The sequence below is a fragment of the Muscardinus avellanarius genome (genome assembly GCF_963383645.1).
Source record: "Muscardinus avellanarius genome assembly, chromosome: 2".
In the NCBI taxonomy this organism is placed as follows: Eukaryota; Metazoa; Chordata; class Mammalia; order Rodentia; family Gliridae; genus Muscardinus; species Muscardinus avellanarius.
In genome coordinates, this window is record NC_137787.1 from 58552424 (window position 1) to 58578174 (window position 25751).

The 25751-nt window shown below is 43.2% G+C and overlaps 1 protein-coding gene across 1 annotated transcript in view; it reads left to right on the forward strand.

Moving 5' to 3' along the window:
• The window catches only part of PDE11A (phosphodiesterase 11A), a gene marked incomplete at both ends in the record, with an annotated part of 418278 nt that overhangs the window by 244311 nt on the left and 148216 nt on the right, over positions 1-25751 (forward strand). The window contains one exon of the mRNA XM_080689375.1: positions 23282-23332. Coding sequence (XP_080545501.1) covers positions 23282-23332 — 51 coding nt within the window. The remainder of the gene's footprint in view (positions 1-23281; positions 23333-25751) is intronic.

Here is a 25751-nt window from a genome sequence, read left to right on the forward strand (position 1 = left end):
ACTATACAGTATGACAGTTTCCAGGAAAGTGGTAGGTACAGCATTAAAGGAAGCATGGAATCTAATTCAGAGAGCTCATCATAACTGCTTTGCAGAGAAGGCAACTTCTAAGTGATAGGTAAGCAGTGAGCTGTTCAATTGGCAGGAGCTCCAGGCAGAAGGAAAGACACAGGTAAAAGAGGACCAAGGTAGCACACTGTTCAGGGCAGTAAAGCTGGGTGGACGGATGGCACACAGTCAAGCTGGAGGAAAGGCAGGCTTGAGGCAGGAGAGGAAGCAGATCACAAAGGATGCTTCTGCTACATGAAGGAATTTAAACGTTATTCTAGAAGTGGTGGAGAATTATTGAAAAGTTTTCAGCAAGGGAGGAATGTGATTAGTTTGACATTTTAGAGGGATCATCCTGGCATCTATGGAGAGAAGATTCATCTCAGTCCTTTCTAATCATATTTTGTTTTTTAACCAAAAGTTGGGCATGTATTCATTTTATTTTCTGTTAAATGATATTTGGTCATTTTCCAAAATCAAATCCACCTTCAAAGGATTTGTCACCACTGCCATGGTCTAAAGAATGTGCTTCAGGATCCTGGACGAGAGTTCCCAAACATAGCAGATTGTTTGGAGTAACTTAACATGGTCCCCATGGTAACCCTAAGAAGTAACTATTATTTGGATATACTTGTTCTGGCTTACTTGAAAGTTCTTCTTTCATTAATGTTATTCTTTCTTCTGTCTTATGATGTTACTTTTTGGTGCTTTTTAAAATTATGCATTTATTAAACACTCACCACTTGCCAGGCACTATATTATGTGTCTTATATATGTCATCAAACCTTCCCCAAAACAGCATGGAGCAGACAGTATTATTTCCACTTGGCAGGAAAAGGCTCAAAAGGGATTAAAACTTTCTGAGAGGGGTTTGGGGGCTTGCATTGCACCTCTTGGAGCAGAGTCAAATTCCAGCTCAGGTTTGATGGTTTCAAAGGTCTGCAAGGTATCACTTGGGACTGTTTTGTTCATTGCAGGACTGCATTTGCCACTGGAGTTCTTGGTTTACCATGATAGAAGTGGGAAAAGAGGCTCGGTAAAAGCCTGTTTTTTACACCAGGGACATGCTTCTGGTTAATAAGATTGTGGTGACAGGGACTAAGGGACAAATAATGAAGAAGAGTCCATCATCGTAAAAGCTCAAGGTGAATTAAACATCCTTTGGAATTTATTTTTCTCCTCCCCTTTTAGGTCACTGAAAGTCACTAACTTAACAGTAATATCCCATTGTTGTCAACCATATTGCTTTGGGGGTTACAGTGCATATCCTAGAAGTCAGGTTCTGCATTGAGCTATGGCAGCTCAACCCTTAATTCATTTTTTCTTAACCAAATGCAGCATCTAAGTTAGTTGAGTCAGGTCAGGTGTTCTATAGGGTGAGAAACAGGAGAGACCTCTCTAGTGGAATAGCCTCTCCTTAGCTTGCTTCTCTTTAATCATTGGCATGTGAAACCCAGGTTTACAATCAGTCGAGTAAGAAATTGGCATTCAGTGCAATGCTCAGAATCATAATAGGGCCTTAATACAAGACCAGCAAGGAGGTGCTGCTCTCAAAAAACAGTAAACCATGCCTGGACCCAACCAGATGGAACCAAGCCTAAAACCATTTACAAGAGATTGGAGTTACCTACCTTCCTTCCTCCACCCCCTCTCCATATTATTCTGGGTTTGTACATATATGTGAACCTTGTAGCCTGCACATTACAAACTGTTTGCAGCCCTACAAACAGCCCCACCTAGAGGTGAACCCAAAGAAAAAGTAGGGCAGGTCTTGGAATTAATCAGCTCATGCTGGTCCTGGCAGTGGGATTGGGGTATTTTGGGTATCTGGGGAGAAGATGAGTTACTTGTAGTTTATTGTAGGTAATCCCAGGTACCTGAGACATAATCTAGATGAAATGTTCCCAGGTATTTCAGCACTTTTCTCCCAAGAGATTTGGTCATAATTTGAGAAACCAAAGTGGAGCCATTCAAAGCTTGGGGCCATAGCCAGGGATTTGGGTTGCCAAGATTTGGGGCAGAACAGCTCTCACACGTCAGTATCTGAGCGTCACAGTGACTCTCACCAGGCTCCTCCTGAGTATCCACAGCAAAGCACCTGCCTTCATTGTGTACTTAGATGTTGCAATTAGATCTTTCCAAAAAGTCTTAGTGTAAGTAAAATTTTACATATGTTTTTATAAATACATGGTGGGTGCTTAAATTACACAATTGATAGTAAGCTAAATTACTTACTCAGGGACTACCTGTGGGATTTTTGTTTCATATGGCATACACTAACAACCAGAAAGTGTCTCATGAAGCAGTAGCCACATCAAACCAGGTCTTAGTGAGTGGGCTGCACATTTCTTTTTTTACTTCATGGATGAAACTTCTCAGGGCTATCTTCAATCTCTGACCAGTAGAAAGAGGAAAATTCTGGCTAATACCCAAGAAGGCATTTCAAAAGTCACTTACAAACAGAGGGCTGTGAAAGCTTCTCCATCCCTCTTTTCAATCCCCTAATTGACCATTGGGTCATATATACTGATAAACCCTGAGTCAGATAAGCCTAAGCAGATAATCATCACTTTATAAACAGAATACATGCTCTTGAAAAGGAAGCCAAACAGAACATCAGCTCAGATATGGACCCTGAGCAAAGGCCAGTGCAATGTTTACCTGTCTGAGACAATTCTCTGTTGCTGAGTGCCACCAAGTGATGAGCATAAATACATTTTCAAAACTTCTATTTTAATATATTTGCTTTCAAAATGGTGCCTCATCAGAAAAAAATATTCTCATTAGCCAGAAGCTCCAGGTTTGTTCCCACCAGAGTCATCTCAAAATCTTGCATTCAGCTACCCACAATTACCTGGGTTTAGTGGAACACACTTGTAATCCCAATACATGTGAGGCTGAAACAGAAGGATCAGCCCCAGCAACTTGGTGAGGCCCTCTGCAACTTAGTGAGACCCTGTTTTAAACTAAAGAATAAAAACATAGCACTGGGGGTGTATCTTGGAGGTAATATGCCCTTGGCTTTTAAAAAAAAAAAAGTGTCAGACAACTATCTGGGTAAGGTGATATATGATTGTCATTCCAGTCATTGGGAACTTGAGACAGGAAAAACACAGGATAGAGGCCAACATAGAGAAATCTTCAGCAACTTAATAGTAAGACCATATTTCAATTTTTTAAAAAGGCTGGGTGTAGTTCAGAGGAAGAGTACGCCTGGGTTCAATCCCCACTACCAAAATGTAAAAAATAAATCAGACGACATTTACAAATAGCAGGCATTTGTTTGTGAAGTGTGGCAGGGTGAGAATCAAATCCAGATTGGTGAGGAATTAAGTTAACCCCGACAAAGATGCTTTGTGCAGGTAACAGCATCACCTGAGCTTGGCAGAGATGAGGGGGAGACGACTTTCATCTCTCTGAAAAGGAGGAAAAGGACTCTTTAACTTAGAAAAATGCACTGGGCTCAATTAGCTGAGCCTCTATCTGGGAAATTTTTATTATCTCCACCATGTGCCTATATTTGTGTTAACTAAAAGCCAAATTGTAATGGTTTCCAAAATCTCCACTATTTAAACCTCTGCTCTTCCAACATCCTGTTTCTTTCCTCCTTGTTGCCTCTGTCTGTCCCACTGCCCTCCTTGCTTATCCTTAAGCAAGTTAGACACATCTCTGCCACAGGGTCTTTGCAGTCTCCCCCGATAGCTGCGTGTCTTATTTCATTGCAACTTCAGATCTCTTTACACTCTTCTATACAGCCTTCATGGATGGTCCTCTTTAGGTTTGCAAGCCCCCCCCCCCATCAGCACTCAACAGTCTCCCTTCCCTGCAGGGTACTCATCATCATTTGGCATATTATCTTTCTTACTTCTTTGGCTTTTCTTTCATGTCTCCCCACTCAAGCCTTTTGGCAGGGATTTTTGTCTCTTTGTTCACTGGTATATCCCTGCCTCTAGAATAGTTCCTAAAACATAACTGATACTCATTAGATATTTGTTTACTGAGGAATCTTTATTTTTTTATTTTATTTTTTATAAGTGGAACATATAGAGAGTGGTGTACATTTACATTGTGCTTCATGCCCTTCCCCCTCCATTTCCCTTCCCCCCTCCCAATAGTGTATTCAGGTTAATCATGTTGTATTTATGCTATTACACATATTTGTATGTAGCTCCTCCATTGAACAACCTCAGCTTTCTTCCTCTCCTATCATTCCATTCTAGCTTTGCTGAGAATTCCCCTCCATCATCTGGAGTCCCTCTGGTATTCCCACTACTCCCTAGTTTGGACATATTAGAGAAAACATATGTCTCTTCTCTTTCTGTTCTTGACTAATCTCACTTAACATGATGTTCTCTAGTTCCTTCCATCTTCTTGCAAATAATATTATTTTATTTTTCTTTATAGCTGAATAGAATTCCATTGTGTGTATTTCCCATAATTTTTCAATCCATTCATCTGTTGATGGAGACCTAGGTTGGTTCCATATTTTGGCTATTACAAACTGTGCTGCTATGAACATGGGTATGCATATGTTAACATAGTTCTCTGATTTCAACCCCTTTGGAAAGATACACAGGAGTGGTATAGCCGGATCAAATGGTGGATCTATTCCCAGTTTTCTAAGGAATCTCCATACTGATCTCCATAGTGGCTGAACTACTTTGCACTCCCACCAACAGTGCAAAAGAGTTCCTCTTTCCCCACATCCCTGCCAGAAATTGTTGTTGTTTGATTTATGTTTGCCACTCTGATTGGGGTTAGATGGAATCTCAGTGTAGTTTTGATTTGCATCTCCCTGATGGCTAGTGATGTTGAACATCTTTTCATGTATCTATTGGCCATTTGTATCTCTTCTTTTGTGAAATGTCTATTCAGTTCAGTTGCCCATTTCTTGATTGGGTTGTTTGTTTTGCTAGTGTAGAGTCTTTTGAGCTCTTTGTATATTCTGGATATTAGCCCCCTATCAGAGTAGTGGCTGGTAAAGATCTTCTCCCATTCTGTAGGCTTCCTCTTTAGGTTCCTGATGGTTTCCTTTGATGAGAAGAAACTTTTTAGTTTGAAGAGATCCCACTTATTAATTCTTGCTTTAATTTCCTGCACTTTGGAAGTCTTATTGAGAAAGTTACTCCCTGTGCCTATATGTTGGAGTGTAGATCCTATGCTTTTCTCTAATAACTTCACAGTCTCTGGTCTAATTTCTAAGTCTTTGATCCATCTCTAGCTGATTCCTGTGTATGGTTAGAAGTAAGGATTCAGATCCAACTTTCTACAAATAGATAGCCAGTTCTCCCAGCATCATTTGTTGAAAATGCTGTCTTTTCTCCAGCGTATGAGTTTGGCCTCTTTGTCAAAGATCAGTTGACTATAGATATGTAAGTTTGTTTCTGGATCTTCTATTCTGTTCCACTGGTCAGTCTGCCTATTGTTGTGTCAATACCATGCTGGTTTTACTACTATTGCTCTATAGTATAATTTGAAGTCCAGGATTATGATACCTCCTGCCTAGTTCTTGTTGCTGAGAATTGCTTTGGCTATTCTGGGTCTTTTCTTCCTCCATACAAAATTTATAACTGATTTTTCCAGGCCTATGAGAAATGTTGTTGGTATTTTAATGGGGATTGCATTGAATCTATAGATCACTTTTGGCAGAATGGCCATTTTGATTATATTAATTCTGCCTATCCATGAGCAAGGGAGATCTTTCCATCTTCCAAGTTCTTCTTCAGTTTCTTTCTTTAATGTTTTGTAGTTTTCTCTGTAGAGGTCTTTTAGATCTTTGGCTAGGTTTATTCCTAGATATTTTATTGGTTTAGAGGTTATAGTAAATGGAATAGTTTTCTTTATTTCTTTTGTTGTGGATTCATTGTTGGCATAAAGAAAAGCAACTGATTTCTTTAGGTTGATTTTGTATCCTGCAACTTTGCTGAATTGGTTAATCAGCTCCAGAAGTCTTTTGGTTGAGTTCATTGGATCTTCTAGACAAAAAATCATATCATCTGCAAATAAGGGAATTTTTAGCTCCTCTCTTCCTATTTTAATTCCTTTGATTTCCTTCTCTTGTCTTGTTGCTGTGGCAAGAATTTCGAGGACTATATTGAAAAGGAGAGGTGTTAATGGGCATCCTTGTCTTGTGCCTGATTTTAAAGGGAATTCTTGCAGTTTTTCTCCATTCAATATGATGTTGGCTTTGGGTTTATTGTATATAGCCTTAATGATGTTGAGATATGTTCCTTCTATTCCAATTTTCTAAAGTGTTTTTATTTATTTTATTTATTTATTTTTTAATTGATGCATTGTAATCATATATCACATTGGAGTACAAGACTTGAGAGGATATACAAGCACACATCATCCAATTAGCCCTCATCCAGCCCCCATCCCATTCCCTCCCCCTCCATCGATTCCATTCTTGTTTGGTGATTAACTTTGATACATTTGTTTATGTACCTCCTGCTTTTAAAGAGGCTTCATCCTCCCCTATTCCATACCCTCTGATTGGTCACCTTAGTTGCTTCACTATAGGGCCCTTTCTATAGCTCGATCTCTTCCTGTTGCCCTGTTCCTCCTAGTTTTTGCTAATTAGGGAAAGCATCTGATTTTTATTTTCTGTGATATTTTTCTGTGCATGCCACGTTGCAAATACCGATCCCACTCTTGATGGCCCCAATAGTGACCTGACTACCTGGTGGACTGATCCAGACCTCGCTGGCTCAAGCAGTGGCCTTGCCTCCTCGGAGGCCCTAATTCTGGTCTCGCTGGCCCCGACACCAGCCTAACCCCTCAGCTGGATCTGATCTCGGCCTCGGAGGCCCCAGTAGCGGCCTTGCCTCACAGCAGGCTCCGATGCCGGCCATTGGCCCTGGCACCGGCCTAACCCCTCGGCAGGCTCTGATCCTGGCCTCGGAGTCCCGAGCACCGGCCTAGCCTCACGGCAGGCTCTGATCCCGGCCTCGCTGGCTTCAGCACCAGCCCAACCCCTCGGCAGGCTCCAATTCCAGCCTCAGAGGCCCCAGTAGCGGCCTTGCCTCCTGTCAGGCTCCGATGCTGGCCATTGGCCCCGGCATCAGCCTAACCCCTTGGCAGGCTCTGATCCCAGCCTCGGAGGCCCCAGCACCAGACTTGCCTCACGGCAGGCTCCGATGAGGGCCTCACAGGCCCCAGCCCCGGTCTAACCACTTGGCAGGCTCCGATCTGGCCTTGGAGGCCTCAGTAGCAACCTTGCCTCACGGAAGGCTCCAATGCCAACCATTGGTCCCGGCACCGGCCTAACCCCTCGGCAGGCTCCGATCCCAGCCTCAGAGGTCTCAGCACCGACCTTGCCTCAGGGCAGGCTCCAATGCTGGCCGCTGGCCACGGCATCAGCCTAACCCCTTGGCAGGCTCCAATCCCAGCCTCGGAGGCCCCAGTAGCAGCCTTGCCTCATGGCAGGCTTCGATGCCGGCCATTGGCCCTGGCACCGGCCTAACCCCTTGGCAGGCTCTTATCCTGGCCTCGGAGGCCCCAATAGTGGCTTTGCCTCATGGCAGGCTCCGATGCCGGCCTTGCTGGCCCCAGCACCGGCCTAACCCCTCGGCAGGCTCTGATCCCGGCCTTGGAGGCCTCAGTAGCAGCCTTGCCTCACGGAAGGCTCCAATGCCAGCCGCTGGCCCCAGCACTGGCCTAACCACTCGGCAGGCTCCGATCCCGGCCTCAGAGGCCCCAGCACTGGCCTTGCCTCACGGTGATCTCTGATCCCAGCCACGCTGGCCCTGGCACCAGCCTAACCCCTCGGCAGGATCCGATCCTGGCCTCAGAGGCCCCAGCACCGGCCTTGCCTCACAGCAGGCTCCGATGCCGGCCTCGCTGGCCCCAGCACCAGTCTAACCCCTCGGCAGACTCCAATCCCAGCCTCGGAGGCCTCAGTAGCGGCCTTGCCTCATGGAAGGCTCCGATGCCAGCCACTGGCCCCGGCACCAGCCTAACCCCTTGGCAGGCTCTGATCCCAGCCTTGGAGGCCCCAGTAGCGGCCTTGCCTCACAGCAGGCTCTGATGCCGGCCATTGGCCCCGGCACCAGCCTAACCCCTCATCAGGCTCTTATCCTGGCCTCGGAGGCCCCAGCACCAGCCTTGCCTCATGGCTGGCTCCGATGCTGGCCTCGCTGGCCCCAGCACCGGTATAACCCCTCGTCAGGATCCAATCCTGGCCTCAGAGGCCTCAGTAGTGGTCTTGCCTCACGGACGGCTCCGATGCTGGCCATTGGCCCCAGCACCGGCCTAACCCCTCGGCAGGCTCTTATCCCAGCCTTGAAGGTCCCAGCACCGGCCTTGCCTCACGGCAGGCTCCGATGATGGCCGCTGGTCCCGGCACCGGCCTAACCCCTCGGCAGGCTCCAATCCAGGTCTCAGAGGCCCCAGCACTGGCCTTTCCTCATGGTGAGCTCCGATCCTGGCCTTGCTGGCCCTGGCACTGGCCTAACCCCTCAGCAGGCTCCAATCCCATCCTTGAAGGCCCCAGCACTGGCCTTGCCTCACAGCAGGCTCCGATCCCGACCTCACTGGCCCCAGCATCAGCCTAACCCCTCAGCAGGCTCCAATCACTGTCTTGAAGCTCCAGCACCAGCCTTGCCTCATGGCAGGCTCCGATCCTGGCCTCACTGGCCCCAGCACCGGCCTAACCCCTTGGCAGGCTCCAATCCCAGCTTTGCTGTGTCCGTCACCAGCCTCACCCCTCGGCAGGCTCCAATTCAAGCACCCTCTTCGCTCAACCAATTGTCCCACGTTCTCAAGGGTGTGTGGTGGTAACATTCTGCCTCTGGATTATTATTTGAAAGGTTCCAGGTGTAATGCATCAGATCTCTGCCTCCCCTGAGTACTGGCCACTGCTATTGCCACTGCCTCCACCATTTCAAATCCTTCCCAAGCTCTTTTTCCACTCTGAACATTGTCCAGTGTTCCTAAGTATGCGTGACAGTAGCATTTGACATTTGGTGTAATTTCTCCAAAAAAATAAGGTTGGTAGGATCTGATTTCTGCTTCTTCTGAATACAAGTCTCCACCGCCATTGCGGAGACTGCTTTCAACACCGCCTTTCTCCTTGGTCTCCGCTAAACTCTCTCCTTACAGGTGATGCCCAAGATTCTTAACAATATAGAGAAACAGCAGTCCTCCTTCACAGGGAATTTTTCCATAAGTTCCAGTGCATTTGGATAAGTTTTGTCTGCATCTCCAGTGTCCTGGGATCCGCCACGGCTTTCTTAACCCCTCTCTGATATTTCGATATTTTTCCTTTTTCTTTTTCTTTTCCTTTTTTTTTTTTTAAATAAGAGAAGACAGTATATGTGGTTTGAGGAGGTAGTGGGATCAGGCACTCAGTAGCACTGTGACCCAGTTGGTTTCCCCATGGGTCCAGCGTGCTCCGCACTACTCCACCTGGGGCTCAGAGTCCTGCAACCAGGGCCCCAGCTGTTCTAGGGTGCAGCGTTCCCCGCCCAACCCCTGTCAAGGACCCAGGGTCTTACTGGGCCCGGTTTCTCCAGGGGTCTGGTGTGTTATGCGCGGTCTGGCCCGGGGCCCAGAGTCCCGCGACCCAGGCCCTGGCTGGCATGCCCCGCCCGACCCCTGCCCAGGACCCAGGGTCTTACTGTGCCCGGTTTCTCCAGGGGTCTGGCGTGCTATGCGCAGTCCAGCCCAGAGCCCAGAATCCCGCGACCCAGGCCCTGGCTGGCATGCCCCACGCGACCCCTGCCTGGGACCCAGGGAACTGGGCCCGGTTTCTCCAGGGGTCTGGCATGCTATGTGCGGTCCAGCCCGGAGCCCAGAATCCTGCGACCCAGGCCCTGGCTGGCGTGCCCCACGCGACCCCTGCCCGGGACCCAGGGAACTGGGCCCGGTTTCTCCAGGGGTCTGGCGTGCTATGTGCAGTCCAGCCCAGGGCCCAGAGTCCCACGACCCAGGCCTCGGCTGGCGTGCCCCATGCGAACCTTGCCCAGGACCCAGCATCTTACTGTGCCTGGCTTCTCCCTGCAGTGTTGTTTTGTTTTGTTTTTTTTAACATAAATGGGTGTTGGATTTTGTCGAATGCTTTTTCAGCATGTGTTGATATGATCATGTGGTTTTTGTTCTTAGTTCTATACTGAGGAATCTTTAAAGGCATTGCATTTACTCCAGCTTCACCTCAGATTCAAGTTAATGAAATTCAGCATATGCATTTCAGTTCTGCTAAGCTATGAAACAGAAGTGGTCCAGCTCATCCCCTTCTTTCTGCTTACTGGGTTCTGGAATAGGTCAGCTCTCCTCTTCCCCACACCATAGGAGTGTGGAGAACAGGGCTCCAGACACTCACGCAAGCACAGAGAAGAAGCCTCTTTTAACATCTGGGTCCAGTCTGCTTATATGTGGGTGTCTCTTATCCCCACTCTCCTGGACTCCTGGTGTATTTCTCCCTCCATCCCAACAGGGACAGGGACAGGGACCCAGGACCAAGCATTTCCATAGCTCTCGTCCTTTTTTTCCCTGAGGGGGAGACCCCCACTCATTGTCATGCAGGTCTGAGTCTCCACCTCCACTGGCTCATCCAGCCATTCTTCTCTCCCACATCCACTCTGGCCCACCTCCAATCCATCCTGCACACAACAGCATCATGGTCTGCATTTAATGGGGATAAGAAAAGTTTCCCAGAGGGATGCCCAGCTAAATGAGGCTAATGCATTTGCTAAGTGAAAGAGCCCCTTTTCTCCTTTCCAAATAGATGAAAATTCTTTCTCCCTCATCTCTACCAAGCTCAGGGGCTGTTGTCAACTGCACAGAGCCATAGATAGATCATTGTGAGGGGCTAATTGATTCAAGTACAAGCAACACACATAATACACCCAGGGAGTAAATGGCCCAAAAGTCAGAATGATGGTCATGTCTGGGGTAGATTACAATAGAGGAAGGGCACATAATGTGCTTCCAAGGTCACAGGGATTGCAAAACTAACCAGATCATGTCAGTCTATTGTGTAACACCTTCAGTAGCTTTTCATCGACTGGAATTACATGCATTATCAGCCTCTAAGACCTGGCTGACCTGGCCTGCACCTAGCTCCTCCACTTCCTCTTGGGGCTCCCCACCTCACCCACATTGCTCTTACACCACTTCTGGCCTGCCTCTCCTGCTCTCCCAAGTGCTTCCTTTCCTCCCCTTGCCTGTATGGTTCCTCTTTTCTTCTATGTCTCAACCTAAAGAACGTGTCCTCAGAGAAGCCATCCCTACCCATCTACCTGCCACCTCTCCACACTCTTCCCACCCATTCCATTGCATCTGTCAGCATTTGGCTTCCTGACTTTGTAGCAATTACTTCAATGCATTCATTTGCCTGGTTAGTCTCTGCTGCTGACAGAGAAATTCCACTACAGCAAGAACTATGTGTGTGTCCAAAATGACGTAAACCAATTCCTCAATAGAAATCTCTTCATTGAATGGATGGTTTATGACCAAACACCCCAAACTGCATTGATTCTATTTCCTGACTTACTCCTTCATATCTAATCTGATCTGTTTGGCCACCAACCTTGGCCCAAACAGACCAGAAATTGTCTTCTTTAGTCTTCCTGATGGACTTCCTTTTCCTCTGTGGTGGCTAGTTATCCCTTTCACCCAAGACAGTTTGACAGTGGCTCAAACTAGGCCTGGTCCTTCCTTACATTCCAGAGGAAACTCCCAACAAGGCCACACAAACATAGAGTGTTCCCTGGTGGTCCCATGCAGCTACTACAAGCAAACAATGTATCTCTCCAGTGATCAACCTTAGTAGTAGCCTTGTTGATTATGCAAAAACCATGAGAGCAGAGGTACAGAAAATAAGTATATATAAAAATTAGATAATGGGATACTCAGAAATATGTTTTAAATGAAATAAGTCTATTAATAGTTCCATATATAAATTATAGGTTTTAAAACCCATTGTCACATGTTATAGTTGTTTTAGAAACAAATAATCAATCCACATTTGCTCAATTAGTCCAAAAGAACATTGTGTCCTTCTTTGATCTTAATAACAAACAAGAAAAGCAAGTAAGCAAGTTCATTAGAAAAGCATTTGTGAAACATTAATACATTTAATAACCTTCATGATTAAGAAAAACAGCCTCACTTTAAACAGAAACTAAGGAGTTATGCAACTGTGGGAACAGAACACTTACTTTAAAGCAGGTACAAATTATAGTCTAATATACAGATGTATAGTCATATTGAAATACTCTAAGAATTAATCATAAAACCCTTTTTACTTTAAGTGTTAATGGTTGATATCCTTCGTAAAAGACTACTAAAAACTTAGAAAAATCAGAAGAAACATTACCACGTGAAACTTTTTCAAAAGAAATAAGCTTGTTTCTTTCAACCTAATGACATTGGAATAATTTAAATTATAACTGTCTTCTGACAGTTAAATAAAAGAAATAAGCCCATCATTATCCCTTTCATATAATAATTTTCTTCTAGAGGTATCAAAATATGTTTAATCAAAGCTGCAATATTTAATGGCCATATACCAGAATTTAATAGTATATACTATCATCTATTTGGAGATCCTAACTACCAAACATTGACCTTTGAAACACAGAAGAGAATCAGAAAGTAAGCAAAAATCGAGTAAACCACACAATTCATATAATGGAGTTTATACACTAGACACATTTGCTCTGGTTTTAAATAGAGTTCTATCTAACCCAACTTGTATTTGATTGCTCAACCCATGTTGATAACCGTTAGGACTCATCACTGAATATTTCAGGTGGTCAGCATTAAGATCTATGATAGGATTACACTTCCTCACTTGCTTGAAGTTAGATGAAGCCCTGTAAAGCTCCAGCCAATAAAAAGTGCAGATATCTATTTCCTGCCTTTTAGTAGTGAGAAAACTAAGAACATGCAGATATCTATTTCCTGCCTTTTAGTAGTGAGAAAACTGAGCCTTAGGGTAAGTAATTAGGCCCAGGTTACAGGGATAATAGAGTCAAGATTATAAACACAAACAGTTGGACAAAGTCCCTGTGTGCAAGGCCAAACTCTATTGCTACCTACTGTTGGCATATTAACTGGTTGCATATTAAGAAGAAAAAAAAAGTTTTACTAAACAAGCCAATATCACCTGTCTTGAAAATTCCTGCAGATAATCTATAAAGGAATTATCCACATAAATAAAGTCAAGTACTTTTACTGACTTCTCTAGATTGGGAGACGATGGGCTCATGCTATAATCTGATTTCTGTATTCAGAAAATGTTGTAGAGTAACTTAACAAATTACAGGATTCTAAACATGATCTTAATGAGATTGTTTGATTGTTTTCATAAGTCAAAGTGCTCTAAACTGATATTTACTAAAATAAATTTCATATCATATTTACATTTTCAATAGTTTAAGAAAGGAAAAAGATCTAGTAATGAAAGATAACTATTGAAATAAAGCTAAGGAAGCATTGTTGGCTCTTTTTTTTTTTTTTTTTTTTTTTTTTTGGCGGGTCTGGGAATGGAACCCAAGGACATTTGACCTCCGAGCTACACCCCCTGCCCTATTTTTTATTCTTTATTTTGAAACCAGGTCTCACTGAGTTGCAGAGGGCCTAAGTAGCTGAGGCTGTCCGTGAACCGCGATCCTCCAGGTCTCAGCCTCCCGAATGCTGGGATTACAAGCATGCGCCACCAAGCCCGGCTATTGTTGGCTCTCTTAAATGAAGTTATTCAGGTCACACTGGGGTTTGGGAGAAAACCTTAACAAACTGTATCTCTTTCCTCTCTGCTCACTCCAAAATCCAACTGGCAACTGGTAACATCTATACAACACTCTACACCAGTAATTTTTAATCTGGAATCCAAGGATAGGACTCAACTAGTGGTTTTGACAGTGCTGTCCCCAAACTAGCAGCATCAGCATCACCTGGGAACTTGTTAGAAATGTGATTATCAGCCCTGCCTCATTCCCGCTGAATCTGGGACTCTGGAGGCAGGGCTGGTATGTGCTGAAGTTGAGAACCTCTGAGCAATGAGTGACTTATGCATATGAGAACTTATGCAGTGTGAAGTATAAAAAGGTGAGTAAAATGTTATCTCTGCTTAGGGGACCCAGAATTCCTCTTAAGAAAGGAATTCTGTGGGAAAATTCTTGACAGGCCCTCTATAAACAGTATAGAGTATAAGAGAATGGATATTGACTGTTTCCAGAAGACTATATTGGACAGAAAGCAGAAGTACTTGGGCATGAATCCCCACACCCAGCTATGTCTTCTATTCTTATTTTCCCAGTGATTGCAAATGCATAGCACACATACCACCCCACGCTCTCCTCCCAAGGCCTTGGGAAGACATCACTAATCACTTGCATCACACTTCCCCCAGAGCCCTTCCTTATACTTCAACAATTATTTGCAATGATTGTTGAAGCAATCAAAAATTGAAGCTCATCCCCGCGCTTGGGAGACGGAGAGGGGAGGATCACGCGGGTTCGAAGGCAGCCCCGTTGGCTTAAGAGACCCTGTTTCCAAATAAAAGTATAAAAAATAGGTGCCTGGGAGTGTAGCCCAGAGGTAGAAGGGCTTCCAGGAACCCCAGTACCACCAAAAAAAAAAAAAAATTTAAGCTCACCTCCAGGTGTGGTGGCACATGCTTATAATCCCAGTACTTGGGAGACTGAGTTGATACAAGCTACACTTGTGGTTTTTCATTCCTGTGCGTAATAGCTTAAAAGCAGTTGATCCTACAGTCACTCTGAAAGTTGATGAAACATTGTGCTTATTTCCTCAGATTTAACAGGTGTCTTTTATTCTCCTTTAACTTCAAAAAGTGGGAGTCCATAGAGTTTTTAAAGCTATCACTAAGACATGTATTCCAAAGATGGTGATGACAGACTGTGTGGCAGACACAGTTATCAAAAGTGCCTTGTTGAGCTTTTCATTCTGTTAAGCAGCAGCCCATTCCTAAACATTTGACAGCAGACACTGATGACTTCTCAGCCTCCTCGACACATCTGTTCAGTTGCGTGTGTTTGAATCCCATCATCAACTTGTTAAGGAATCCTGGCTTGCTGTTTTGCACAGCTAGGTGACACTTCTGTCGGGTCATTGCAAGTAAATTGGCTTTTCATCCCTTGGCCTTTGGCAGCTTTCTTGGCTGAAGGACTTTTGCTAATAGCAACACTTCTTCCCCCACCCCGCGAGCTCAGCATTAGAAATTATTGGGGATTTTATTTCAGACCAGCCTAGCTTAAATTTGATGTTAGTTTCTGAGTGTCACCCAGTGCCACTTTGGAGCTGTAAACATATCAGTGCAAATTCAGGCAGCCCTTTTCTGTCTGAGACAGCCAGTCTGAGTCCTCCGTGGGGTCTCTGTGTGCCTCGGCTCTGTTAAATGTTTCTCTGCATTTGTGCTCCGCTCTGCAAGTGGCCCATTTCTCATTTCAAAAGCAAATGGCTGCCCAGAACCATAATAAATTAACACTCAAACCAACTGGTGTGAGAGTACTGCCCTCAGCTGCTCCTGGGATCACAAGACAAGTTGTTTGGCATGTGGCAGAGGTCAGAGCTTGATCCATCAGTTCTGTTCCAGAGTTCCACTCATTGTTTTCCTTTTGAAATATAATTAATAGTCTTTTCTTGTGTCACAAACTCAACACAAAAACGTGACTTTTTCCCTCTGCGTTTCGTGAGTCTGATAATTGCTTTATCTTGCTCTTCTCCTTTTGCTAGGAGCAAGCTCAATCCAAAAGTTAATTGAAGTTCCAGGGTTTTGCAAATAGCGATTTACTTTAGAGACTCTAAAGAATTCTTAAGTCAGAGCTTGCCACCCAAACTGAGTCACTAGTTCTAACTCTAAGATATTTTCTAAATTAACACCGATACAAAAGATAAATTTATCTGAGATAGAAATTTTTATGGTGCGTGAAAGTTTAATGTTCACCAAGTGTTCTGTGGATCAGCTGTGTACTTTTGTGTGTGAGCTTTATACACTTATTTAGCTTTCAAAAGAATTAACTGGTGTGTATGTTAGGATTGAACTCCCATGACCTATTGTTTCTCACAGAGGAAGACAATAGTTTTTAATTTCTTCTTTGATTTTATTCTTTACTCCTTCATTCATAAAATGTCCTGAGCAGTAAGTATCAGGCACACTGCTCAGGAGGGGTGTGCAGTGGGAGTGAACTGTGGCCAGTCCTGACCTTCCCAGTGCTTACAGTCTAGTGGGGGAGTCGGGCAATGGTCAAGCTAACAACTATCCAGCTATGATAAGGGCTGTGAAGGAAGCGGCCTGTTAAAGAGTAATGGTGTGACAATTCGTAATAGCCAAAACATGGAACCAACCTCGGTCTCCATCAACAGATGAATGGATTGCAAGATTATGGGAAATACACACATGGAATTCTACTCAGCTATAAAGAAGAACAAAATCATGCCATTTTGAAGAAGATGGAAAGACCTGGAGAGCATTATGTTAAGTGAGATCAGCCAGGCACAGAAAGAGAAGGGACATATGTTTTCTCTAATATGCTCAAGCGAGGGAGTATTAGGGATATCAGAGGGACTCCAGACAATGAAGAAGAAACCTCATCAAAGCTAGAATGGAAGAATAGGAGAGGAAGAAGGCTGAGGTTGATTAATGGAGGAGCTATATTCGAATATGTGTAAAAGTATGAATATAGAATATAGCATGGACACTCATTGTTGGGAGGGGGAGGGGAAGGGGGAGGGCATCAAGCACAGTCTAAATGTATGCCATTTTCAATATGTTCCACATATAAATAAAATATAAAAAAATCTGTAGCTACCAGATAAAAGAAAAAAAAAAGAGTAATGATGTTCCCACCAATGGTGGTCCCTCAAGGAGTCAGGGGGAGAAGACCTCATTGAAGAAATTGTCTTTAGCCTAATGTCAGCAGCTAAACCACTTCTTACATTTCCAAAGGAAATGAAGTCAGAATAATATAGTGATTCATGTGTATCTATGTTTATAGTAACATGATTCACAATAGCTAAATAATGGAAATAGCTTAGGCATCAACAGATGAATGGACTACAAAACTGTAGTATGTACACACAATGGAATTTTACTGAGCCATAAAGAAGAGCAAAATTGTGTCGTTTGCAGGAAAATGGATAGAACTAGGGAATATTATGCTAAGTGAGATTAGACAGTCTCAGAAAGCAAAGGGTCATACGTTTTCTCTCATATGTAGAAGCTAGACAGAAACTGGGAAACTAAGATCCCCAAGTTAAGGGGGAGAAACCCCAGCAGAGCGATGGAGGATTCTAGAAGAGGCAGGTGTGCGTGGGGAGAGACCTGATGAAGGAAACACTTCAAATAATGTCATGCTACATATACAAAAATCCCAATCCCAATGTCGTGTATGGGAAGGGGAAGGAATGGGGTAGGATCCGGGTGGAAGCTCATGGAGCGCTGTGTGCATGTATGTTTCTATTACTCTGAACCTTATTATGATGTATAATTACAATGCACCAATAAAAGTGTATTTTAAAAGAGGCGATACCAACCAGGTAATGAAGGCAGAGGAAGCTCTGAGGCAGAAGAGAGCCTGGTGCATAGAACTGAAAGGAGGAGCGCCAGGCCAGCAAGGGCAGGAGAGAGCACTGCATCATTCCAGAGGGGGCCAGCAACAGCTGCAGCACCTGCTAGGCCCCTGTCCTGGACTTGGATTTGACCTCATGAAGACCTGCGGCTCATTTATGGCTGCCATTGAAAGAGACCCAGCAAGGAGCGATGAGAAGCCACTGATGAGTTTTCAGCTAGGGGGAAGAAGGTGATCAGATTTTGACTTTTTTTGTGTGTGTGTGTGGTACTGGGGTTCCTGGAAACCCTTCTACTTCCGGGCTACACTTCCAGACCTATTTTTATACTTTTTTATTTGGAAACAGGGTCTCTTAGCCAGCGCGGCTGGCTTTGAACCTGCGTGATCCTCCTGTCTCTGCCTCACAAACACGGGGATTACAAGTGTGTGCCACCAGGCCCAGCATATTTTGATTTTTTAAAGATCACTTTGGGAGGCTGAGACAGAAGGATCACAGGTTCAAGTGCAGCCTCGGCGACGTAGCAAGGCCCTCCACAACTTGATGAGATCCTGTTTCTTTCAAAATAAAAAATAAACTGAATGTGTCACACACTTATAATCCCAGCATTTGGAAGGCTGAGACAGGAGGATCAAGTTCGAGGACAGCCTCAGCTACTTAGCAAGCTCCTTTGCAACTCAGTGAGGCCCTGTTTCAAAATAAAGAATAAAAAATAGGGCTGGGGTGTAGCTCAGAGGTAGAATGCCACTGGGTTTCATCCCCAGTACTGCAAAAAATAAAAATATAATAAAATATAAAATAAATAAAATAGAGCTGGGGGTGCAGCTCAAAGGCAGAATGCACCTGAGTTCAACCCCCAGCACACACACACACACACACACACACACACACACACACACACACACAAAGGTACCTCAATACAAGCTGTTTCAGTGGAGTGTTAAGGGGGAAGAACCAAAACTGATGGAGGCGAAGGAGTGAATGAACGTGGTCAGCGAAGAAGCACTTTGTGACGTCAGCAGCATTTGTAGATACTTGTTCAAAATAAGGAGACAATTACATGTGATCACAGGCCATTTAGTAGGAGGCTGGGAGCTAAACACGGTCACCATTGTGTACTTGTAGCCAATCAGAGCCACATGATGGCTGAACATCAGTGTGGTATGTGAAATACACACACCACAGAGGCTACTGGGTCCTCATTGCTTTTCTCTGTGTAGGAAACAATCACTGAGGGTAAACTGGAACAATGAAGCAGCACCACCTGGATGCACCCCAGGAAATCCTTTAGAACCCAATAGCAGGAACCGCTTGGAGAGAGGAAATCAGAGTATTCTGTCACATGACTCAAAACTTGCTTTTTCTAGAGGAGTCTGCCCCTCTGGCATGTTGGTTTTTCTAGGGATTCTTAGACATGATGGTGCTACCATCCTCCTCGACCATGGTTTATCAAAAGGGCTGCTGCTGCAGGATACGATATTCTGTTAGCTGGTGATTCTTTCCTGCTCATCCACACAGGACTGTACCATTTTAGTGGCTTAAAGGGTCATTAGACAAGCCCTCCTCTGCTCTCTTTACTGGTTCTGAGTCCTAGAAAAAAACAACAACAGGAATTCTCAGAACCAGGTGATTCAAAAGCTAAAACCAAAAGCCTTATTATTATCTTTGTCAAGTTAGATAAATAAGGAAAACTTAAAAATCATGAGAAGGTAACCAAGTCATTTATGTCCTTAAACCTTAATCTTAGCCAGGCATGGTGGCGGACACTTGTAATCCCTGTGCCAGAAGGATTGCACAGGTTCAAAGCCAGCCTCAGCACTTAGTAAGGCTCTCAGCAACTTAGTGAGACCCTGTTTCCAAATATAATATAAAATAGGTCTGGGAGTATATCCCAGAGGTAGAAAGCCTCTGGGTTCCACCCCCAGTACCACACACACACACACACACAAAATCCTTAATCTTACACTATACACAAATTTAATTTAAAATATATCATAAGCCTGAACATAAAAGCTAAATTATAAAGTCCTAGGAGATAGCATAAAAGATGATAAATTGATAAATAGATATCTGCAACTTTGGAGCAGACAAAAAAATTCTTAGAAAGGACACAAGAAATAACAACATAAAAACTGACAAAATTAATTTAAAACTTCTTTGATTATTTAATTTAATTTGAACTTCTTTTTATTAAAAGACACATCAAAAGAATGGCCAGGCACAGTGACATGCACATTACTCCCAGCTACTTGGAGAGTGAAGGAGGAGGATCACTTGAGCCCAGGAGTTTGAGGCCAATCTGGGCAGCACAGTGAGACCTCATCACAAAAAAAGAAAAGAATTAAAAGCAAGCTACAGGCTGGGGAGGTAATGTTTAAGAAATATACATTCATACATGTATGAAATATACATTTGATATTAGTAAAATATACATTTTAAATAAGCACTTGATAGGTAATATTTGTGAAATATACATTTGATAAAATATATATTTGATTTGAAAGAGATCTTGAATCCAAAATATACAAAGAACTACACCTCAATAACAAAAGAAACTAATTTTAAATGAGCAGAAAGTCTTAATCTATAATAATTTTCTGCGTCACTGATTCAAATAGTTTCGATTTAGTAGCATTAATAGCCTTTTTAATAATAATGATGATGGAAATAGGAAAAGTTAGTTTAAAGCCAGTAAGAGTAGTAAATTTTACATACTAAAAACTTGACTAAGCACCATCTGGTGGCAGAGATTTTGAACTGCAGCTTGAATTTGGGGTTTGTTTTTATTTTTCATGGTAAACTTATCAAAAGGTAGATTCTGAAGATTGAATCTGCAAAAAGAAACTTGTAAACAGCAAGAAACTCTTAAGATGGCAGCCAAACTACATTTTCTATAATAAAATCCAAGCAAAACCCCCAAATCTATTTGGTTATTTTGCATGGCAAATACTATTTAATACCTACTAATGGACATTAATAATTATGAGTTACTGAAGAACATAGTATTAATAGTCTGCCAAATAAATAGGGTAGACTCTTAGCTGATACTAATATAATAAATGATCATTATAAATTGGTCATATGCTATTGTTCTTCACATATACAGCTGCATTTAATATCTCTAAGAACTCTGTGAGGTACAGACACACCCCTCAGAATACTGTCATGGTTAACATTTTCTCAGAAGAAAATCATTTCATTTTTGATAACCAAACTACATAGAAAATAATTCTCTCTCAAAATAATATTTTTATTAATCTCTTTCAAAGATGAAAGAGGGTTGAGAAAACCATGGAAAAATAAAGTCAGTGGGAAAAATGTTTCTAGTGAGAAGATATTACTTAATTCAATAAAATTACTTAAGACAACTTTTAACCTTATATCACTTTTTGTTGTATATATACCTATGAATTTTACTGTGATTTAGTTAAGTTTTAGGCAGCCATTACAAATCTTGTAATGCAGCCAGGCGTGGTGGTGCACGCTTATAATCCCAGCATTCAGGAGGCTGAGACAGGAGAATCACGGTTCAGGGACAGCCTCAGCTACTTAGTGAGGCCCTCTGCAACTTAGTGAGACCCAGTTTCAAATTAAAGAATAAAAAATAGGGTAGGGGTTGTGGCTCGAAGGTTTAATGCCCCTGGGCTCCATCCTCAGACCTGAAAAAAAAAAAAAAAACACAGATCTTGTAATGCATTATATTTTTTTCAATTAAAAGTAAGAAAGTCTGGGTACAATAGCACAAGCCTGTAATCCCAGTACTTGGGAAGCAGAGACAGGAGGATCACAGGTTTGAGGCCAGTGGGGTAACTTAGTGAGACCCTGTTTCAAAATAAAAAATAAAAAGGGCTGGAGGTATAGCTTAGAGATAGAGTGCCCCTGGGTTCAATCCCAGTACAGCAAGCAGGGAACCAAGCAAGCAGGAAAGAAAGCAAGGAAGGGAGGAAGGGAGGAAAAGAAAGACTAGAAAAGAGAGATAATATCCTCATTTCAGATGGACATTTTATCCAGGAACAGATTACTGATTTTAAGTAGCCCAAACTCACAGAGGTGGAGGCGCCCAGGAGTATGACTTGAGAGATGATTCAAACTGCTCCATTTTTGCCTTTTGTTCTATGCTTCGATCTCACAGTCTGCATGCCCTGCATCAGTGTTTCTCAAAGTTCTTGGTCAATACATTACGAGGTTGGCGTGTTATTAGGTTAACATGTCGCCTGAAACAGTTCCGTGATGAATTAGATTTGGGAAAGGCTGAGTTACTTTTCCAAACCAAACTATGATTCTCTAAGTTTGATAGGTGCAGAAGGATTTAACACTTCCAAGGTTTATTCTTTGGGGATTTTTATGTATTAAGAATGTGTTTGGTCATATAAAATATATAACATGCATACTAATATTATACCCACGTGTGTGCATATGTGTGAATACGTTCCTCCTAACATACCAATCCTGGCTTAGACATGTGGGTTTATTTGTCCCACGACGCAGGGAACCTGGAGGGGGGCAGCCCAGGGCCAGGCTCCTTTCTCCCTCCTTCCTGCTCCACCATCCATAGCAAGCTGGCATTCACACTTATGGCTGGCACCCCCTAGACAGCCAACTGTGCTCATCTCTGGGCATTACAGCTGCATTCCAGGGAGGATGCAGCCCCCAGGACTTCCCCCCACCTTTCACTGACCAGAGCTGTGCTGTGGCCACCCCACATGACCGCCCCGAGCTGCACGGAGCCTGCAAATTGGTCTTTTTACATTAAGTCTCTGTGTCCGTGAGTGATGATGTGGTGAGAAAACACGAAGGCCGATTTCTTGCTCCCGTGATACGTCATCAGCTGCGGGCTGGCTGCAGCTCTGCTCGGAGTGTTCTCTTTATTTGGGGGCCCAGGCTGAGGAGCAACTTCTTTGGGGCCTTGTCCTTCCCATGATGAAGAAAAAAGAGAGATGGCAGAACCGTGTGGTTGTGCTTAAAGATAATGTTCAGAGGTACCATCTGCCCCTTTGTCCCGCATGTCACACAGTGCAGAGGAATATACTTGTCTTAGGAAATGGGTCGCAAATACATAACAACGAAGTCCTTCCTGTATTAACAGAAGGGGGCAAGTGAGAATAGGCCAGGGAGTGGAAGTTGAATCCATGACCTGCCATGTCTGCCACAGGACACACACATACTACCTTCTTATTTATTTTCAGAGTATTTCACAAGACAAATATTCACAAACTTTGGGACGTATGATCTTGACCCACATCATGTCTTTTTTTTTTTTTTTTTTTTTGTGGTACTGGGTGTGGAACCCAGGGGCTTTTCTACCTCCGAGCTACACCCCCTGCCCTATTTTTTATTCTTTATTTTTGAAACAGGATCTCAATAAGTTGCAGAGAGCCTCACTAAGTAGCTGAGGCTGGCCGCGAACTGCAATCCTTGGTCTCGGCCTCCCAAATGCTGAGATTACAGGCAAACACCACCACACCCGGCTCAGTTCATGTCATCTTGATGAAATAAATAGCTGTAGAAATATCCTGGCATAAAATAGCCTTTAATCCACATCACAGGCGATTAATAGAAATCTCTTATTTACATTAAAATCCACTGCTATGTCAAGATGATACACATTAGCAAAGCTCATTTTTTTTTAAGCCAGGAGAATTTCAAAAAATCCCGTCATGTTTAATTATTGAAGTTCTTTTCTTTTCTTCTAAATCAGGTGCTATCATACCATGCGACATGTTCAAAAGCTGAAGTTGACAAGTTTAAGGTAAGGAAGGCCTGATAATTGAACCAGGTCATTAGAATTAGAACTGAGCTCATGAACAACAAAAGGATCAAAGCGTTGCAGTATTGGTTCAGAAAATTCAGCCTCCGCTGGCCTCCTGCCCCGGCCTCATAGAATTTGTCTTTCCCACTGGGAGCTGGGAGAATCAAACTGGTTAGAGTATGTTTGGATATTTCTACTGTAGACCAGAAGAGAGACTTACATATAACTGAGTAACTCCTTCATAACCACTTAAGTGATTCAGTTTTTCTTCCCGTTTGTTATATAAGCATGATCTATAATATGGTAAGAATCAGGACAGCTGGTTTGGCTTGGGCTTTATGCTAATGTACTGTTCACTTAAAGTATTAGAGCCTTATTACCTTATTTATCTATCAAAATAAATAAAGTTTGAGCTTCTAATAGCTAACTTTCACCATCTTCTTACTGTGTTCGGCACAATACAAGGCACTTGACCGGTATCAATTTATTTGCTCTGCACAACCTTGCAAAGTACTGTACATATAATTTTACAGGTAAGTAAAATGAGGCATGGAGCCGCTGAGTAGCCAGGCAATGCCAAATGGTTAGAAAGAGAAAAGCAACCTGGCCCCAGAGCCAGAGTTCCTATCTGCACACTTGACTGGCCCTCAGGGTGGCCCCTTTCTGGTTTGACACCTGGTGAGCCTCTAAATGAGCCTTAGATATTCCTTCTCAGCTTAGTCATCACTGTCCCTTCAGTGATGCTCAGAAGTGGTTCTTGTCTTCCAGCATTGCAACTAGGAAGTTTTTGCTAAAAATGGCCCAAACATAGGAGGAATTGATTTCTTTCCTTCATGAAAGTTCTGATGTCTTTATTTTAAATTTTTTGTAAAGGTTCAAAGAATTACCAGGAAAATCTACCACAACCATAAGAAAGACCATGTTTTATATTGTAATGTTAGTATATAATATTGCTCGGTGATGATTATTTTTCTAATAGTCTCATTTGCATGTAGATGTGTTTGTCCTGGGGGGGGGTTGCCAAGAACTTTGGGTCTGATGATAGAATCAGATCATTAGAACTGAGTCATATAAACAAGAAAAGGAGACAAAGAAAGAAAACAAAGACCAAGAGCAGAGATAGAAGTCCTCACAAAGGCCGTATACCTATTACAGACATTTCATGAGCAGCTTGGGCTCCATCCAGGGCTGTGGTTTATTATGTGCTGGACAGATGCTTAGGGGAAAGACCTGAAATGGTACTCCAGATCAAAAGGAGAAATGGTGGCAGATGAGGTGACAGCTGACAGTAGGAGATGGAGCAACAAAAACTACAGCAGTCAGGGCCCATTTGTCACACAGGAAAACAGCCTGAATACTCTCTTAGTCTGTTTTTTGTTACTATAAAAAAATACCCAAGCCAGGAGTGGTGGTGTACGCTTGGAATCCCAGCATTCAGGAGGCTGAGACAGGAGGATCACAGTTTGCAGCCAACCTCAGCTACTTAGTGAGGTCCTTTGCAACACAGTGAGACCCTGTTTCAAAATAAAGAATAAAATAAATAGGACTGAGGGTGTCGCTAGGAAGTAGAATGTCCCTGGGTTCCATTCCCAGTACTGCAAAAAAAAAAAAAAAAAAAAAATACCCAAGACTGAGTAATTTATAAAGAATAGAGGTTTATTTAGCTCATGGTTCTAGAGGCTGAGAAATCCCAAAGCATGGCACTGGTGTCTGTGCAGCACTGGAGGAGAGCCTTCTTGCTGCTTCATAATATGGCAGAGGGCATTGCGGGGCAAGATGAGTAAGAATTCCAGAGAGAGCTGCTCTGTAACAAAGCCACCCTTGCAGTAAGCCATTAACTCATCCATGAAAACAGAGCCCTCATGACCAGAAGCCTCCTAAAGGTCCCGCTTCTCAACACTATTCCACTGGGATAATGTTTCCAACACATAAAATTTGGGAGACACATTCAAACCGTAGCACATATTGAGTCAAGGCTTTCTGTATAGTTTTACCTCTCTCCCCTCCCCTTCCCTCTCCTCCCCTCCCCTCTCCTCCCCTCCCCTCCCCTCCCTTCCCCTCCCCTCCCCTCCCCTCCCCTCCCCTCCCCTCCCCTCCCATCATCCTCTCTCTCTCTCTCTCTCTCTCTCTCTGTCTCTCTCTGTCTCTCTCTCTCTCCTGCCTTTTAAGGTTCTTGGAATATAGTAGCACTAAATAAATATTTATTGGATGGGTGAATGAATACATGATTGAATGACTGTATAAATCCAAAGCACATCAATATTTTAGAATTCAAAACAGTCATTAAGAAAATGTTAAGACCATGATAAAATTATAATTATTTTATATACTTTATATAAATTTTATTTTATGTATATACATTTTATAAATAGGCCCATCAAAATATTTTAACCTTTTTTACTTTAACTAATGAAGTTTA